A 19691-nucleotide genomic window follows, 5' to 3' on the forward strand; every position below is an offset into this window, starting at 1 on the left:
TGGACTACCAGTTACCTTCATTTAGGTTTAGAGAACCAGCAAACCCAATTTAATCACGTTAATTCCCAATTTAGGAATGATCTGCTTTACATAATTCATTAGTCAACTAGAAATTGACAAATAGTTAATAAGGTTAAAAAAGACAAGAGTCCATTAGATTCAACCTATAACCCTACTGTGATCCAGAGAAGGGCAAAGAACCCTTATGAGGCAGCTGCCAATTGCCCCATACCAGGGGGATAAATTCCTTAGGGTCCATTTACAAAGAAAGATTATCTGACAGATTATCTGCCAAAGATTTGAAGCCAAAGCCAGGAACAGACTATAAACAGAGATCAGGTCATAAAGGAAAGCCTGAGATTTCTCCTCCTGCAAATCCATTCCTGGCTTTGGCTTTAAATCTTTGGCAGATAATCTGTCAGAAAATCTTTCTGTGTAAATGGACCCTTATGGTGCGTTTACACAGACAAATTATCTGACAGATTTTTCAAGCCAAAGCCAGCAACAGACTATAAGAAGGGAACAGATCATAAAGGAAAGACTGAGATTTCTCCTTTTATTAAATCCATTCCTGGCTTTGGCTTCAATAATCTGCCAGATAAATCTCTCTGTGTAAATGCACCATTACCAACTCCAATCAGAATAAATCCCTGGATCAACAGGAGAGTTCCATACTGCTCTTACAGTAAAGAATCTGCATCTGTGCTGATTGTAAAACCATCTTTCCTCCAGATGTAGAGGATGCCCCCTTGTGACGGTTACAGGCCTTAGTTTTTTTCTAAACTAAGTGACTCCAAGGTACTGCAGGAATACAAGCACTAACATTCCTCTTCCTGCAGAGGTAAGTATGCAGGGATTCCCAGCATTAAGAGTTAGGGTACTATTACACGGAACGATAATCTGCCGAATTGGCCCGATTATCGCTCCGTGTAATAAATGCAACGATCAGCCGATGACAACGATCATCGGCTGATCGTTGATATAGGTTAGACCCTATTTTTGTCGGGCGCCGACCGCGCACCGCTACGCGTAATAGCGGTGCGTGGCCGGCGACTAACGATATACATTACCCATCCACGTTCCAGGGCTGTTCCTGCCGTCCGCTTCTCCCGGAGTCCCACGCGCGCTCTAGCTTCACAGCGGCCTGTCAGCTGATAGGCCGCGGCGGTGCCAGCCTGTGATTGGCTGAGCGGCCTACCAGCTGACAGGCCGCTGTGAAGCTAGAGCGCGCACGGAACCCTGGGAGAAGCGGACGGCAGGAGCAGCCCTGGAACGTGGATGGGTAATGTATGCCAGTTTAGCAAGGGCTGCAAGGACATCGGCAGCTCTTGTCAAACGATTATCGGGCCGTGTAATAGGCCCAGTAAACGAGCAACGATCTAGCAGATCGGCGCTCGCTTACAGGTATTATCGGGCCCTGCTCGGCCCGTGTAATACCACCTTTACAATATAAGGAGGTTTAGATACTGATCTGTCTGGTTTCACAGGCTCCATTTTCATCTGCAGCATACACTGCAGCAGTTATCTTCTAAGCCATAAAGCAAGCTCTCTATGCAGGGTTCAGCAGGGTCTCTGCATGCAGCATGAAATAGGACAAGTTCCAGGTCAATGTCAGCTTGTTTTATCTTTGTACAGTTTTGAAATCTTTTACAAATGTTTATTTATTTTGTGATCTGCATTTTGGAAAGTGTTGTTTTTTAAAATGTTCATAAAATAAAACAACTGATTAAAATTGCAGAAGAGATGACGTTCTCTATACATAACACCCCAGCTACTGTACAATTGGCAAACAAAATCTAGTCAGACATTACAGATTTTTTTTTTTTTTTTTAGAAGAAATATAGGGTCTGAGACTTGGACCTACAGGAATTTTGCAAATAACCATAACTGACCATTTATAGTGAACTGTTATTTGTATTACTGCACTTAATGTTAGTTTGCATACAAAGTCTGGATATCGGGATTTACAGACACTGGGCTTTTCTCGTGTAATAAGGGAGAACATGGTGGACTCCAGCAGCATATATGCAGGGCACAGAAAAGTTACAGTGCACAATAGTTTAGAGTAGTAGCCCTTCATATATTCATGTATATTTCATTGTATAATTCTTTACAGTGTAGTAATTTTCTTTGCATACTTCATGGTATCATATATGGGTGAAATCATTTTACACTATGAGGCACAAGCGGAACAGTCACATATAAATATGACCTATCATGGGTGTAGAGGGCGTGGCCCTCAAGCTGTTGCAAAACTACAATTCCCATCATGCCTGGACAGCTAAAAAAAAAGCTGCATCTGTCCACGCATGATGGTAAATGTGGTTTTCAACAGCTGGAGGGCCACAGTTTGACACCTATGGTCTACACTGACAGCTGTCTGTAACAGTTAATTTTTGTATAGATTGTTGTTTTCAGTCTTTTTTTTGTTTACTTGTTCATCCAGATTTTCTTAGCAGTTTGCAGAAAACAGTCCACTACTGCAGTACCCTAGCAAGAATCTGGTCATCAGTTTCATACTGCAAGAACCACACAGAGCATGAACCAGCCAGTGTCTCCTTTGTTGCGACCAAACGCCTATTTATACAGTTGCATCACAATTAGAGAACTGGAAAAAATTAGGCAATAATAATCTACAGGAATGAGGAAACAATTATATTCTCTCCTCTCCTGACATGCCTTATGTATTTATTCTTTGTAAACTAACAATCCTTGAACATCTTTTCCTATAGTGTTATCTTGTGCTGTTCCTCTAGCATTTACTACATTGTTTAAAGGGCAACTATGATGTTTAACAGGCGGTAGATACGCTATAAAAAAAAAAACCTGCTGCTGCCGTACTCCTGATGCAGATACAGATTCCTTCCAGCAGACTGCGTTGCAATCAACTATGTTGCTGGAAGGAATCCGTATCTGGCATGTACCTGCATCGGGAGCGCAGCTGGAGCTTATCTGCTGCCTGTTAAACATTATAGTTGCCCTTTTAAGAGGCCTACCTGCACTGTACAGTAAATGGGGCCAGACGCAATTGTCTCACTGCGTAGTGGCTGGAGCTGGTTACTGCAGCTTAGCCCCAATTCACTTGACCGGGATCTGAGCTGCAGTTATGCATGGCCACAGCTACAGTGAACGGAACCAAGTACTTCTGGCTCGATTCACTGTGTCGACACCCTCTGGAGAGCTAATCAGTATGCTTTGTCAAGAAAAAAAAACCTTCAAAGAAGCACACTATTTTTTTTTTATTAATTATGTACCTGATCAGCGAATATACATAATTCAGCTAATATCACCTCATTTAGTTGTTCCTTTCTATCTGACAACTGGAATACTTTCCTTCAGTTGGGTCATGTGATCTAATGCTGACCACCTGGAAATTACATGATTCCATGGATACAGCCAATGGAAGGTATAAAATTGTGAAGGTCATCTAAAGGATACCAAATTGGAGTATTTCAATAAAAAAGGGTAAAGTTCCATATCAGCAAGGGTTTATGGGGGATTGGTCCTGTCAAACTAACTTGATCATCTTTTATGTGGAGGTAAGCTCAAGACTGGACCAAGGCAAATCACTGGATGTCATATATAGGGGTGACCTAATAACCACGTATAATTATATCAGGAGGCAATACAGAGATCTTTCCAATGATCAATTATACCCAGACCGTATCTGCAAGAAGGGTTGATAGGTGGTAAGACATGAGAGAAGCTTTGATTTACCTTTCAGGCACAGTAAGAACCTTCTGAATGACGCAAACAAGTGCAGGTAGTTGAAACACTACATGCAACTGAAGGAGAAAAGGGGCACTGTTTGTGGAAGAAAACAGGCATGTTTTTATAATCCTGGATAACCCCTTTAATAGGCAGGATAGTTAAAAATAAAATTTAGAAACAGCGCCATTCTTATCCTCACTTTTTGTGTGGTATCACAGTTCAGTTCCTTTGACAAGAATGGAGCCAAGCTGTAATACCACACGCAATCTGATGACAGGTGTGGTACTATTTTTGGAAGAAAACAGCTATGTTTTTGCAGTCCTGGATATACACCTAACAATATACAGTGGCCAGCAGTAAACAGCAAAGTGAGGCATCAAGTGGTCAAGATTTTACAGCTTGTTTTCTGGTGTAAGAAGTCAAATATGACTGATTGATTTACAAATAGATTTCTCAAATAGAGCAAAGTTGCTTAAACAGACTATGACCATTTAACTTCCAATACAGCAGAACAAGGAAAACAATTATCTACAGCAAGTGAGGGTAAGCATCTTTTATAACAAAATGTATCTGAAAACTTTAAATCGTCGAAGAGAGAGACAAAAAAAAAACACAAAAAACCTTTTCAAGAATCTTAAATGATGTGCAATACACCAATGACTAGTGCCACTTACGGGGGCCAGTGAATGTATTGATAGCTGTACAAAACCCTCATTACCTTGTCTTTCTAAAGACAAAATTGTGTTTACAGGGAAACTCTTCCACAAAGAAGGCCCATTGCATGTGGACATTTTACAGGTGCCCTAGTGCCATGATACATGGTGCCAACTAGGGAATAGGATAACAACTAACAGCTTGAGCCAGGGGGGCTCATGTGGCAGACTCTGCTGCAGTTCTGGCTACTAAGAAGTTGAATCCTTTTGATAAGCCCCTACTAAGGATATCTGCCCTGACGAATACATTACTTTAAAAATAGAACCTGCACAAGAATATTAGATCATAGTGACATAGCCATTACAGTAGCTCAGGTACATCACATATAATGCAGGGTATTGTTTTCATAAGGGTCTTAGAATATAACAGGAGTAATATAGTCATTTACGGTCCCAGCCAAGGGAAAGTTTTTCCAGACAAAGTACAGCTCTAAGGACGTCCAACATGTCACTTAAAAAGACTCTGCCCTGCTCTTCACACCTTCTTGGGCACATTTGTAATGATGGGTTTTGGTCGTGTTTTAAAAATGATCTTCCTCTTAATAAGAGCAGTCACATTGTACTGTGTTTCAGTCATATCTCCGGTGTCCATGGCACCTTCTGTGGAGGAACTGTTACTCTTCACAAGGACTGCAAATGGCTTCTCCAGGCGTGCCACTTTACCGTACAAGATGTGATGTCCAATAATAAGAAGAGGGACCCCCTGGAGAAGAACAGTAGAAAAAAAAAAGCAATCAGGTATACATTATGGGTAGAATCTATCAAGGCTTGCATGCCAGTTATCTGGTTTAAAAAAGGTGGCTAAGGGTCCATTTACACCAGTTTTCCAGTGTAAGCATTGATGAATTCCCCCCTATATGGAAAAAAAGTAATAGGTCCAACATTTTATTCATTAAATTAAGGCGTTGCATTCCGTCCCATTGCCACAGATGTTTAAAATCCAGCACCTACCAATGCAGCCTGCCTTTACAAACATTTGTGAAAGAATGGGTCGCTCTAAAGAGCTCACTAAATGTAATAGGATGCCACCACTGCAACAAGTCAGTAAATTTACTACTGAAAATAAGAGGAATTTAGTAACCACAGCATCACAGCCACAAAGTGGAGAGCACAAGAGTTACAGAGCAGGGTTGTGGAGCGCTGAGACATAGTGGTCCAGATTCACTTGTCTGCAGCAAATCACTAATCGGTTTTCATTTTAGCAGAGGTCGTTAAGGTATGAAAGCGGAGCTGTGATTGGTTGCTATGGGGGTAAAAAAGCATTGCATTGACTTCTGTGGGTGTTGTATATTCTACATACACTTCTATTTTTTTATTTAGAGCGTTTACAGTGTTCTCAGGCTCAGTCACATGACCACTCTGCCGGCGTTTTCGTTACTTCCTGAGAAGTCACCCTCTCTTTGGGCCTGTTTACACTGAGCAAATTCGGCGGAGCTCTCCGTTGCGAAATACCACCAGCCTCAGTGTGAGGCTGTATGGGCGGATTCCTTCCTCCTTCCAAAGAATAATCTTGCGGGCGCGAGCTGAGAATTCCGCAACGGAGTTTCCATCAAAATTACTCAGTGTGCACATACCCTCAAACAGTGTGTCTAATGGAGGGCTTGCGCGCCTCTGCTCAAAGAATTGTCATGTCAATGACTGGATTCAATGGCAGACAGCTCTGCAGCGGAATTCCTCTAAATTTGCTCAGTGTGAACGGGCCGTTCTGTTTCCTGTTTCTGCCAGTGAGGGAAAAGTGAGTAATTAGATGGGTGGGGTTATGCATCCACATTTCTTTAGCCCCACCTCTGTAGGAGGAGCGAACGTTTGAGCCCAGTAGAAACTGCAATAGTAAGGGCGGCATGACATGGAGGAGACCAAGAGCTGATGGCCATGTTGTGGGGAGTATAGAGGTTAGCCAAGTTGCTTTTTAGTGTTGAGGTCCTGGGATAACAGCTGCATGTATGTCCCCCAATGTCTGAATGGATTTTACCACACTCTTCAAAACATTGTGAGACAATTGGGCACAGTGATCAAGATGAGTGACTACAATCTCTGTACAGCACTGCAGAATAGGTTATATAAATAAGGAACCATGGAGGGTGATTTATCAAAACTTGTACAGAGAAACAGTTGCCCATAGCAACCAGTCAGATTCTAGATTTCATTTAATATGCCTTTTAAAAAATTCAAAAGCAATCTGACAAGTTGTTATGGGTAACTGCTCCCCTGCACAGGCTGTGATACATCTCCCCCTATATTATTGTACTGTAAATATGTAGTGTGTTAGGGCAGTGCTGCTGCTGTCTGTAATATGGAGAGGAGAGGTGATACTTCACCTCATATCAGTCACCATTTTATCTATTTCTTGCTGAAGTAAACTACCAGTAGTAACAGGATCCTGGCTCAGTGAACCCACACCCACCCGTAGGATGGCTCCCGTAGTATCCAGGGCTACAACTCCTAACATGTACATGGGGGTTGTAGTCCTACAACAGATTTAAAAAAAACTAGTTTATTTGATATTATAAGTAATTGGCAGACACTGAGCCACCATGCTGGCCAAAAGGCACTTAGAGGAAGACAGACATTTCCTGCCTATGGGTAGACGGGGTAAAGCTAGATTCAGAGAGGAGGGGATACAGCAATCGCATTGCAGCCTGTCATTAACCCCTTAAACACTGCAGCATTTAAGTCTAAGTGACAGAAGCAGCTCCTTTGCGACTGCGATGGGGGGGGTCCAATCCTTTTGACCAACCACCGGAGGAGTTATACTTACTTCCCTGCAGTTGCCACCATCTGCTTCTTCTCATAGAACCTGCCACAGTTAAGATCGCCGATAACAATGATCAATGTTATGCAAATATACTAACCCACCCTCTCATAAAAGTTAAACATTCTATATCGTAGCATGCGTAATTGTCTAATCTATTACCACGTAATAGTATTCCTGTACAGTGAACAGCATAAACGAAAAGAGAGTAAAAAGCCTGGTTTGGTGGAAAGGGACAATGCTATTTAGAATCCTCTTCAGTGGTTGGCTTAGGCCTTTTACAGTGAGAGAAACATTAAGGGGTAACTCCAGTTATATATATATATATAAACCTTGAGACTAGTATCACATATGCAGAAGAAAACACAAGTGCACCACCAATGGAGAAGTCATTTTTGTATATGTCATCCCTTTCAACCCACTTCTCAAAAATAAAGAACTGCATGTGTAATTCCAGCCTCACCCGAGTATCATAGATTCCTTATTTACTACTACGACACCTAGTGGTCTCATTAGGAATTATGGTATATGGTTTTCTCAAGCCTTGCCATGTACATTTTCTTGCAGAACACACAGGCTGGAAAGTATCCAAAGTTTTAATAATTAGTATTTTACAAGCTTCATTACATGCCTACACTAAGCAGTTTTGCTGACAAAATCAATGATTACATCTGAAGTAACTGATAATAGTGCTGAGAGCCAACTCCATAGCACTCCAGATAACCTACAGTATCTACATAAATATGGGCCCAGATTTACCAAGCTGCCCAAAACCCCCATCATCTGGTTTTTCCCATGCCAACCAATGACAGCTCAGGTCTTATTTTACCAGAACTCAAAGACAGAAGTGGTGACTGGTTGCTTTGGGGGAAAAACTGCTGTTTTTGGGCAGCTTGATAAATCTGGGCCATTATCCTGGTAGTGTTCATACCTGTGACCAAATAGCAGTGCTGCCCTTCAGGATGTTTTGCTTATTTTATCCTAAGCATTGTTACATGTTTACAAGCCAAGAGTTGTAGTCTCACAAAAGATGAAAAAAAATCAAAGGTTATATACATTTATACAGAGAAAGAGAGTGCTGTTTAGAACTGTTGTGAGGTCATGGTGCAATAATGCTTTATTAGACTGTCAACTTTTTTATTGATTTCAAGTTGCCCACTAGGTGGTGCTGTAACCAGGCACAATAGCAGTAATATGACCTTTCACACTTAAAGTTTTCAGTCTTGTGTTAAATAATTTCCTTAAAGGAGAAGTCTGGCAAAACATTTTATTATAGTATTGTATTGGCTCCCAAAAGTTATGCAAATTACCAATATACACTTATTACGGGAAATACTTATAAAGTGCTCTTTTCCCTGAACTTACTACTGCATCAAGGCTTCACTTCCTGGATAACATGGTGATATCACGACCCAACTCCCAGAGCTGTGCGGGCTGTGGCTGCTGGAGAGGATGATGGCAGAGAGATGCTCAGTGTCCCTCCAGTGCCCTGTGTCCCTCAGAGTGCCCCTACCATCATCCTCTCCAGCAGCCACAGCCCGCACAGCTCTGGGAGTCGGGTCGTGACATCACCATGTTATCCAGGAAGTGAAGCCTTGATGCAGTAGTAAGTGCAGGGAAAAAGCACTTTATAAGTATTTCCTGTAAGAAGTGTATATTGGGATTTGTATAACTTATGAGGGGCAATACAATACTTTAAACAATTTCGCCGGACTTCTCCTTCAATTACATAAAATAAGAGGATTTTTTTGTACTCACCGTAAAATCTCTTTCTTGTGGCTTCATTGGGGGACCCCGCACCAGTGGGTATAGGCTACTGCCACTAGGAGGCGACACTAGACAGAAGAAGTGACTCCGCCTGGCAGGCTATACCCCTCCTACAGGCACCAGGCTAACTCAGTTTAGTCACAAGCAGTAGAAAGTAGTAACAAAAACAGGCTGGTCCCGGGAACGAAAACCGCAAGAACAGAACAAGCCCCGGGAGCACAACCTCAAACAGGGTGGGAGCTGTGTCCCCCAATGAAGCCACAAGAAAGGGATTTTACGGTGAGTACAAAAAAATCCTCTTTTCTTGTGCCTGTCATTGGGGGACACAGCACCAGTGGGACGTACAAAAGCAGTCCCAGAGGGTGGGCAAAGAAGATTACAATCCCCATGCGGCCTGCCTAACGCACGGCGGCCTGCAGAACCTTGCGGCCCAGAATGGCGTCAGAGGAAGCCAGGATATGGACCTGATAAAACTTTAAAATGTGTGAACTGAAGACCAGGTGATGGCGAACCGCCCAAGAGGCCCCCACAGCTCTAGTAGAATGAGCGGTGACCCGAAAAGGAGGAACCCTGCCACGAACGCGGTAGGTCTCTGCGATGGCTGCCCTGATCCAATGCCCAATGGTGGTCTTGGAAGCCGCCAGCCCCTTGCGCGGACCCAACGGGACCACGAACAAGGAATCCGAGCGGCGGAAGGAAGCAGTGACGGACAAGTAGATCTGTATGGCCCGGACAAGGTCCAAATAATGCAGGGACCGTTCCCTAGGATGGGAGGGCGCAGGGCAAAAAGAGGGGAGAATGATGTCCTCATTAAGGTGGAATGCAGACACGACCTTCGGCAGGAAGGAAGAGAACGAAGCACCACCTTGTCCTTGTGAAGGACCAGATAAGGGGAGCGACAAGAGAGCGCTGCCAGTTCAGACACCCTACGGATGGAGGTAATCGCCACCAGGAAGGCGACTTTCCAAGAAAGGAAACAAAGACACCTCCCGAAGAGGCTCAAAGGGAGGACCTTGTAGAACCTCGAGGACTAAATTAAGGTCCCAGGGCTCTAAAGGCTGACGAAAAGAAGGGGCCAAATGGACCACCCCCTAAAGAAAGGTCTTCACCTGAGGGCGGAAAGCAAGAGCCCGCTGAAAAAGAACAGACAGGGCGGAAATCTGCGAACGCAAGGTGGAATGACTGAGGCCTTTATCCAGCCCGGATTGTAAAAAGGAAAGAATCTTGGGCGTGGAACACACCAAGGGGTGAAAATTATTCTGTTTGCACCAAGAAAAGAAGGCCTTCCACACGCGATGGCAGATCCGAGCTGACTGAGGCTTACGGGCCTTAAGCATGGTTTGGATGACTGGTTCTGAGAACCCACGAAACCTCAATACCGCGGCTTCAACAGCCACGCCGTTAAACTCAGCTGAGGTAAATTGGGGTGGAATATTGGCCCTTGTGAAAGGAGGTCGGCCCGCAGGGGAAGGCGCCAGGGGGCGTCGGCCAGGAGGTGCACTACGTCGGCGTACCAGGACCGGCGCGGCCAGTCTGGAGCGACAAGAATGGCGGGAACGCCAAGTGCCTTGATGCGCTTCAGGACTCGTGGGAGAATGGGCAGAGGAGGAAAGGCGTAAACCAGGGAGAACTGCTCCCATGGGGTCACCAAGGCGTCGACCGCGAACGCGCAAGGATCCCGGGCTCGAGTCACATAGATGGGGAGTTTGTGGTTCAGCCTGGAGGCGAAGAGATCCACGTCTGGGAATCCCCACCGCCGGCAGATTTGAAGAAACACCTCGGGATGTAGAGCCCATTCGCCCTGATCCAGTCTTTCGCAGCTGAGGTAGTCCACCACCCAATTGTCCACCCCGGGAATGTGGACTGCCGAGAGAGCTGGAACAAACCGCTCCGCCCAATGGAGAATGCGAGCGGCCTCGGTCATGACAGAGCGGCTCCTGGTGCCGCCTTGACGGTTCAGATAAGCAACGGCGGTGACATTGTCGGTATGAACACGGACCGGGTAACCCCTCAGGAGATCGGTCCACTGAGACAGGGCGAGAAAGATGGCCCGGAGCTCCAGGATATTGATGTGAAGCCAAGCCTCCATCAGCGACCAAGAGCCCTGAGCTGTGTGGCTCCCGAAGACAGCCCCCCACCCAGACAGGCTGGCATCCGTAGAGACGACCAGCCAATTGAGGGGGAGGAACGAGCGGCCGAGGAGGACCACCGGAGACGTCAACCACGAAAGAAGCTCCCTGCGATCAGCAGGGGACAGGAGGATCTTCTTGTGGAGAGACAGAGGGGACCTGTCCCACTGAGACAGAATCGCCCGCTGCAGAGGGCGCGAATGAAACTGAGCAAAGGGGATCGCCTCGAAAGAGGAGACCATCTTGCCCAGGACTCACATGCAAAGGCGAATCGAACAGGGGGCGCCCGAGCGGGGCAGAGAGACTGCCGAGCGCAGGGAGGCAACTTTGTTGGGAAGAAGGAGGATGCGGGTCGTCTCGGTGTTGAATAGCATCCCGAGAAACTCCATAGAGCGGGAGGGAAGTAGGGAAGATTTTTGGTAATTGATCACCCAACCGAAATTGCTCAAGAGATCGAGTGTGATCTGGAAGCTGGACAAAGTGTCCTGTTTGGAGCGGCCCTTTACCAAGAGGTCGTCCAGGTATGGCAGGACAGCCACCCCCTTTGACCGAAGCAGAGCCATCAAAGGTGCAAGGATCTTGGTAAAGACCCGAGGCGCAGTGGCGAGCCCGAAGGGCAGGGCAACGAACTGGAAATGTCCAGAACCGATGGCGAAACATAGGAAACGTTGATGACTGGCTGCGATGGGAACATGCAGATAGGCGTTCCAGATGTCTATAGATGCAAGAAATTCGTCCTGCTCTAGAGACGCGACCACCGACCGCAAGGATTCCATGCGGAACCACCCAAGGCGAACAAACCTGTTCAGCCGTTTAAAATCCAGGATAGGACGGACCGAGCCGTCCTTTTTGGGGACTGTGAACAGATTGGAATAGAATCCCTGGAAGTGCTCGGAGGGAGGAACTGGGACCACAACTCCTTGAGCTAGGAGATTCTGAACCGCCCGAAAAAGCTCGGAAAGCCGTGCCGAAGAGCGTGGGAGATTTGATGGAAAAAAGCGAGGAGGTGGAATGCACACGAACTCGATTTTGTACCCTGAGGACACCACCTCCCGAGCCCACACATCGGACACATGGGCGAGCCAAATCTCCTTGAAGGAGAGCAGACGACCCCCTACTTGAGGGAGAGACCCGAGTGGGGAAGGACCCTCAGGAAGAAGACTTGGGGGCAGGACCCTTAGAAGGGCGAGAACGGGGCTGCCAGGAGGGGCGGGGTTTGAAGGAGGGCTTCCTAGAAGGAGCTGGAGGCGTATCCTTAGCCGGGCGACGACGTGCCGGAGGCTCAAAGGAGCGGAAACGGCTGGAACGCCTGGGAGGCTGAGGGCGCCGGGATCGGTTTTGAGGAAGCAAGGAGCTCTTCCCCCCCCGTAGCGTCTGAGATTATTTTATCCAGCCGCTCCCCAAAAAGTCTGTTTCCTGCAAAGGGAAGAGAAGTCAGAGCCTTCTTGGAGGCGGCGTCAGCTGACCAGCATTTTAACCAGAGCGTCGGATGGCTACAGAGTTTGCCAGGGCCCGCGCAGACAAACGAGCAGCTTCCTGAGAAGCGTCGCACAAGTACTTGGACGCATGTAGAATCTGTGAGGCCAGAGACAGGAGATCCTCACGCGGGGTGTCCAGGGAGAGGTCATGGACTAACTGCCTGGCCCAAGAGGAACAAGCTTTGCTGACCCAGGATGCAGCAAAGGTAGGACGTAGGGCCGAACCAGCTGCAACAAAGACAGACTTCGAAAAAGCGTCAATTTTCTTGTCCACTGGGTCAGTGAGTGAAGCACCATCTGCCAGAGGCAGAGTAGTTGACTTGGAAAGTCGAGAAACCGAAGGATCCACAGATGGGGGCACTGTCCATGTAGTGACCAAGTCAGGGGAGAAGGGAAACAAAGCCTCGGCACGCTTAGAGGATGGAATCCGCCGGTCAGGGTGATTCCACTCCTTGGCTAGGAGATCCTCAAAATCCTTATGGCTGGGAAAAACCAATGGCTGTCGCTTATGGCGACGGAAGGAAACCTCACTCTTGGAGGTAGAAGAGGACTCTTCCTCAATATGTAAGGTGTCTCGCACTGCACGGATCAAGGCTTGCACTGCAGAGGCCAGCTGATCCTCCATGTCAGACTCTGAAGCAGAGTCAGAGGGGTCCCCCGAGGTGGCGGAGAGGGGTCGCTGGGAAGCGGAACCGCCTGCAGTGGATCTGGGAGGAGAAAGGTCTGAGGAACACCTAGAGGGCGACCGTGAGACAGAGAGTCTAGGTCTCTTATGAGACCGTCCTCTGGAAGGGGAGTCAGGAGATACCCTGGAGGGTCCTGCTGCTGGAGGCGCCTGGGAGGGCAACCGCTCAATGGCATGGATCATGACCTGCGACAGCTTAGAGAGGTCACCGATCGCCTGGGACAGGGATCTAGCCCACTCAGGAGAGGCTACATCTGAACCTGGAGGGGGGGGGCTCCTGGGAAGTGGCACCAGGGTTAAGGCATAGCAGGCAGAGGGAACCAGGCTGACCACAGGGGAATTTCTTATCGCAACGAGCACACGCAAAGTGTGTCGCCACAGCCGCGGGAGCGAGCTGCCTAGGGGGGGGTCGTCCCGGGGACCAGACATGGTAGCTAGGGCTGTTAGCCTGGGGAGTGGAGGAGGGGAATATCACCCACTGGGTGAGCCTACCAGACCCTGGAGCTGCTGCCGCACTGGATGCTGGAGCTGCTGCCGCACTGGATGCTGGAGCTGGAGCTGCACTGGATGCTGGAGCTGAGGCACGCTGGAACTGCTGCACTGGAAGCTGGAGCTGGTGCACGCTGGAATAGCTGCACTGGATGCTAGACAGCTGCTGTGCACAGGGAGCTGAGGCTGCTGTACTGGCAGACAGTGATAACAGCAGGTGGCCACGAGCTGAAGCTGCTGCCGGCAAGAGGAGGAGGAAGGGAGGGGGCACAGGAAGAAAGGGAAGGGGCACAGGAAGAAAAGGTGGGGGCTACAGAGTAGCCAATAGGAGAAAGGGCTGTGGCGGGAAGAGCCGAAAAATGGGTGGACGCCCCGCCCCCAGTGACGTCACTAGCGCGTGCCGACATGGCCTAGCTCCGGCAGAATCCGGGGCCTAAATTTGTGGGGCAGGCCGGCGGTAGTAAGACGGCGGCGCGGAGCGCAAAAAAACGCGACCGTCGGTGGCAAAAGGAGGAGAGAGGAGCCCAGCAACCCCCCAGCTGACCCCTATGAAGCCGCTGCGTGCTGCAGTGGCTCCGTGGGAACGAAAAGAGGTGGGCATCAGCCCAGCTAGGAGGGTGATGAGAAGGGGGAGCAGGAGGCAAGCTGTCCAGCTAGGACAGGGGATGGAGGGCTGTGCTGCAGGGAAGTGTGCCCTGTGGCAATGGGGACTAGGGAGAACAGGGAAGAGGCTGCCCTAGCCAGGATGACCCGCAGGGAGCTGGCAATGGGGGACGGGTGACCAGCGCATGGGAAGTGAAAACTTCCAGTGCACCCTCAGGGGGAGGCTACGTCTGGTGTGGCAGCCCACGCCGACAGTCCCCCTGATAACCTAGGAAAGAAGAAAAAGAAATAAAACTAAAATAATAAAGAGGTGCGTGGCACCTGTGTCTACCTCCTACGGACACTAGACTAAAACTGAGTTAGCCTGGTGCCTGTAGGAGGGGGATAGCCTGCCAGGCGGAGTCACTTCTTCTGTCTAGTGTCGCCTCCTAGTGGCAGTAGCCTATACCCACTGGTGCTGTGTCCCCCAATGACAGGCACAAGAAACATGAATTTAAAACAAATGAAAAAAATTTTTTTTTATCCCAACTCTGATCACAAAAATAAGCAGAGAGAGAAAGGTAAAATATACCCAAGACAATCCTAAGAGTGCAGTCACACGTACAGGATCTGCAGCAGATTTGATGCTGTGTTCAGTTATTTAGTTACACTCATAGCAAATCTGTTATGAATCCTGTACATGTGAACACACCCTAAAGGGGTTATCCACCTAAGAGCTAAAAAATTAAATGCTTACAAACCTAGCTGGTCTTACTTACCAAGTCCCCCTGAGTATTTTGACCGGTCTCCTGTCTTTCTACTTGTAGCTGCTGCTATTCCTGCGTTACAAGTTTTTCTAAAAGCCGATCTATATACCAGATGGAGCAGGCCAGAAAACTACATTTCCCATCATCCATCTCCCTGATTGGTCTGTTTGCGTACTCGCCCCCTTAGCTTTCTTTCCTGCCCACTGCTATCATTACTATTGCACAGTTAACACAGGACTTTTTTTCCCCCCACTAAATTTGCATCACATCACCCCAGTATGTATGCCATACTAGCTGATAATGCCGCAGAGCTGACGTGCATGGTGAAACTATGTGCTACATATGGGGCGTCTGTTTACCAGGGGATGGGGGATGTAGCGTAGGTTTAGAACTCTGCTTGCTGACTGTGAATTGAAATGTTCTAGTTCCATCCAGACTCTAAGAACATCTATAACACTTAGAATATACAGAGCTGTGACACAAGGACAGGTACATATGCTTGCATTCACTGACACTGAGATAGAACTATACCTTTTCATATTACAGAAACGTTGGCTCAGGGACACATGTAAGTCCATGGAGGCAGCACTTATACTAGTGAATAGGTGCATGGAGATGATGCACATGATGCCTCCTGGGGTCGGGTTACCGACAGCTATCCCAGCCCCCAGAGAGGGGATCACATGTCCTGTGTCTACAAAGTGAGAGGGGGAAGAGGGAGCAGAGCGTTGTCAGAAAGGACATTTAGGGGGGGGGGGGGGGGGGGGGGGGGGGAAGTGTGCAAGATGTCAAAAGTTCAAAACAAATAAACAAGAGAATACATTTACCTCCTTCACTAATGGTGGTTTTACACGGAACGATTTATCGTTCGAATTTGCACGATAGCGGTCGAATTCGAACGATAATCATACATGTAAATGCAGCGAGCAATCAAGCGACGAGCGAGAAATCGTTCAATTTGATCTTTCAACAACTTTTCAAATAGTCATTGAACGTTCACAAAAAATTTGCAGATCGTTCCGTGTAAACAGTATTTCAACGATTTCACCTATGTATGAGATACGCAAAACGATTTTTCCGTACGATGTATCGTTCCGTGTAAACGCTGATCGTTATGAAAAAAACATCGTTCATTCTAAATCGTTAATCGTGCAAATTATCCCTCTGTGTAAAAGTACCACTACTCCCATGTCGGTCTCACTTTAAATTGTTTGCTGGTGTGGGGGCTGAGCGGGAGACTACTGAGGCTGCTGAGTGGGGAGTGCACACGCTGACCCCCAAACACAATATGCGCTTTGGTAGAGGAGGCAATATGGCAGAGGAAGCAAAGGGGGTAATACCCCTTTAAATTTTTATAGCATATCTACAAGAAATGTTTCACAGATGCAGGTCCTGCCTTATCTCAATATCAAGGACCCCTGGTCCCCCCTTCAGCGTAGTTGTGGCTACCAAGGGTGGTCGGAAGCCATAAACAGTTTTGCGCAGTTTGAACAAGGCTGGAAGGGGCCAGAAGTCCTTGATATTAACAAAGATGGGACCCACAACTATCATACTATTATGGCACATCCTGTGTATGTGCAGATGGAATTACCCTATTAGGGTATGTCCACACAGAGCAGATGGGGCAGAATTCCGTGGCAGAATCTCACCTGCTTTAGTGTCAGACCGCATCTCTATGGGAGGGCTCACACACCTCCGCTGAAAGAATTGACAGGGGAGAGCGGTGGAGAGCGAGCCCTCCCATAGTGATGCGGTCTGACACTGGAGCAGATGGAATTCCGCAGTGGAGAGTTCCGCCACGGAATTCCACCCCAGTTGCTTAGTGTGAACATACCCTTACAGAGGATACCTCAGCTATCCTGACATGTCTGTGCTAATAATCATGTATTCCCCATAAAATACTCCAATATCATTCCCCAATTCTGGAACAAGATGTATTATACTCTGTGAGCTGTGGGAGTGTGGCTTCTTGTTTGCAGATTTGTAACATTTACCAAATTCTAAATGCAGAACATGATCAGATCAGAACAGGAATATCCATTTAATCTGAATTCTTCACGCCCCATTATCAAGTGTTCTGAAAAGACAATCAGTAGGTAGTAAGACCTGTCAAACTGTTCGGGTTCTGCAACATTCTTTAAACCTGAACATTCTGGCCCAGATTTATCAAAGGGTGTAAAATCTAGACTGGTGCAGACTGCCTACAGCAACCAGTCACAGCTCAGCTTTCAGCTCTGGTGAAAGGAAAAGAGGAGCTGTGATTGGCTGCTGTGGGCAGTTTGTGCCAGTCTAAATTTTACACCCTTTGATAAATCACCCCCTCTGTGTTTGATTCCCCACAGCTGCAGAAGTTGGATGTCGCCCTAGGGAGCTCTGGAAAACATGGATAGCGCTGCATCAAACTTCTGCAGCTGCAGGGAATCAAATGCTGATATTCTTGTATTAGATGCTGCCTTATGGTGTCGTTCTGTGCTGGATTATCAGATAGTGGACAAAAGGAATGTAATTGTATGCCTCAGAGGCTGCTGGATCCTTACCTCCTTGGTGTAGTGCAGATCACCCATCACTTTTCCAGCTAGTCCATCTTCTTTTCTGGCTACTATCTCACCCTGCAGCTCCATAAGTAACCACTCAGCAGGCTGCCCCTGGGTATCCCTGTAATGACAACAGTGTTATAGAGGAAGCCATGATCAGCCATAAGGGCGGGTTTACACTTATCCGTTGGCATTTCCTTCTGGTGCAGTAGCAAAGTGCAAAAGGAAAACAGATCTTTGACCTGATACCATTCACAGTTTAAAGGACAAGTGCCATGAAAAACTTTTTCTCAGTAATTGAAGCACATTACAAAGTTATATAACTATGTAATATGCTTCAATCACCTATCTGCCTCCCTTCCCTGTCTTTTCCCCCCTCCACCCCCCACCAGGAAGTGAAGGAAACTCACACAGACCTAATTACTGTTGTCACCAATCTCTTCTCTCAACTCCTTCTTGTGACAATAAGTCATCTGCAGGAGGGCTGCTCTAGCTCCTGTTACACCAGCCTCCCCCTCCCCTGCCTTGTCAGGTGACTCTGCTTGCTCAGCTCCGATTGGCTGAACAACTGCAAGCCATCTGGATCCCAGCACATAGGCAGCTCCCCCCTCCCCTCATACTCTCTCCTGCAGCGAGTGGACTCAGTGAGTGAGATAAGCAAGTGACATGACTCAGATGGCTTGCAGTTGTTCAGCCAATCGGAGCTGAGCAAGCTGAGTCACCTGACAAGGCAGGGGAGGGGGAGGCTGATGTAACAGGAGCTAGCCCCGCCCTCCTGCTGATGACTCATAGTCACAAGAAGAAGCTGAGAGAAGAGCTTGGTGAGGACAGTAATTAGGTCTGTGTGAGTTTCTTACACTTCCTGGTGGGGGGTTGAGGGGGGAAAAGACAGGGAAGGAGGGCAGATAGGTGGTTGAAGCACATTACACAGTTATATAACTTTGTAATGTGCTTCAATTACTGGGAAAAAGTTTTTCATGGCACCTGTCCTTTAAAGCACCCAGCAATTCAATTGTGCCATCAGATCAGTGTACAGCCCATGGAACACATCTTGCAGCATCATGATATACACCCATAGGGTGGGTTCACACTGAGGAATCTGCATGGTGAAATTCCAGTGGATTCCGTCGCTCGCCCACGAGCATGAATTGACATGTCAACTCTTTCGGCAGGCGGTGGAATCTGCCCGACCATAGAATAGAGTCTATGGCACGGGCTAAGATGCACACAGGCGACAGGACCCGCAGGACCTTCGCCGTGTCGATTCTTTAGTGTGAACCCATCGTCCAATTTATACTGAGGAATCAGCAAGAAAAGTGTTCTGCCCGGAATCACCTCCGCGCAAATTCGTCGTTTAATCAAAAATATAATTTTTTTTTCCAATTCTGTGCTGAATTTCCACAAGCATTCCATGCTAAAAAAATTCCGAACAGAAGCCTGAACCTGTGCACACTGAGCAATTTTCGCAGATTCCGCAAGGAATTAAAGAGGAAAGATTTCTGCCTGTAATGCTTCTTCTATCATGCTCTAGCAAAATAGGAGCAGAAAAGGAGCCCATCCTCTAGCAGAATCCGCAACTAAAATTTTCCTGATGGAAGTTCCGCCATGTAAATGAACAAGAGGAAAGCCCATTCAACACAATAGAAAAATGTAGTCGTTTTTTATGGGCAGAATTTTGAGCAAATTCCGCACACATCCGCCTAAATTCCGCTAGAATTGCTGAGTGTCCACACAGTGGATGGCAGAAAGGAGAGGTTTGTGCCATCAGTATCCCTGAGCACCTTATGAATGTAATCCCTGCCTAACAACACATGATGGCGCCTGTAGCTTATATCACCCCCCAGACTGGACTTACATACAAACAGAGTGACAGACATCACATGCTGAGAATATACTACAGGACATGCTGGGACTAGTAGTCCCACCTATAGAGACAGACTTGGAAGCCTAGAACCTTCTGCCCCCCACTAACACATACAGAATAACAGACGGAGAGGAGAGGCTGGGACTTGTAGTCACATCAATTGCTACATAACGAGAAGGGTAAGGCATGGCTGGGAGTTGTAGTACCACAGACCGTCCGG

The 19691-nt window shown here is 47.4% G+C and overlaps 1 protein-coding gene across 2 annotated transcripts in view; it reads right to left on the bottom strand.

Moving 5' to 3' along the window:
* Positions 1 to 3224: 3224 nt before the first annotated feature.
* The window catches only part of CHTF8 (chromosome transmission fidelity factor 8), a 65220-nt gene continuing 48753 nt past the window's right edge, over positions 3225 to 19691 (bottom strand). For both annotated transcript variants that reach the window (XM_069966093.1, XM_069966092.1), the window contains 2 exons: positions 17611 to 17728; positions 3225 to 5127 (listed from right to left, as the gene is read on the bottom strand). In XM_069966093.1, coding sequence (XP_069822194.1) covers positions 4900 to 5127; positions 17611 to 17694 — 312 coding nt within the window. In that variant the 5' untranslated portion in view covers positions 17695 to 17728 and the 3' untranslated portion in view covers positions 3225 to 4899. The remainder of the gene's footprint in view (positions 5128 to 17610; positions 17729 to 19691) is intronic.

The sequence above is a fragment of the Dendropsophus ebraccatus genome, chromosome 4 (assembly GCF_027789765.1).
Source record: "Dendropsophus ebraccatus isolate aDenEbr1 chromosome 4, aDenEbr1.pat, whole genome shotgun sequence".
Taxonomy (NCBI): domain Eukaryota; kingdom Metazoa; phylum Chordata; class Amphibia; order Anura; family Hylidae; genus Dendropsophus; species Dendropsophus ebraccatus.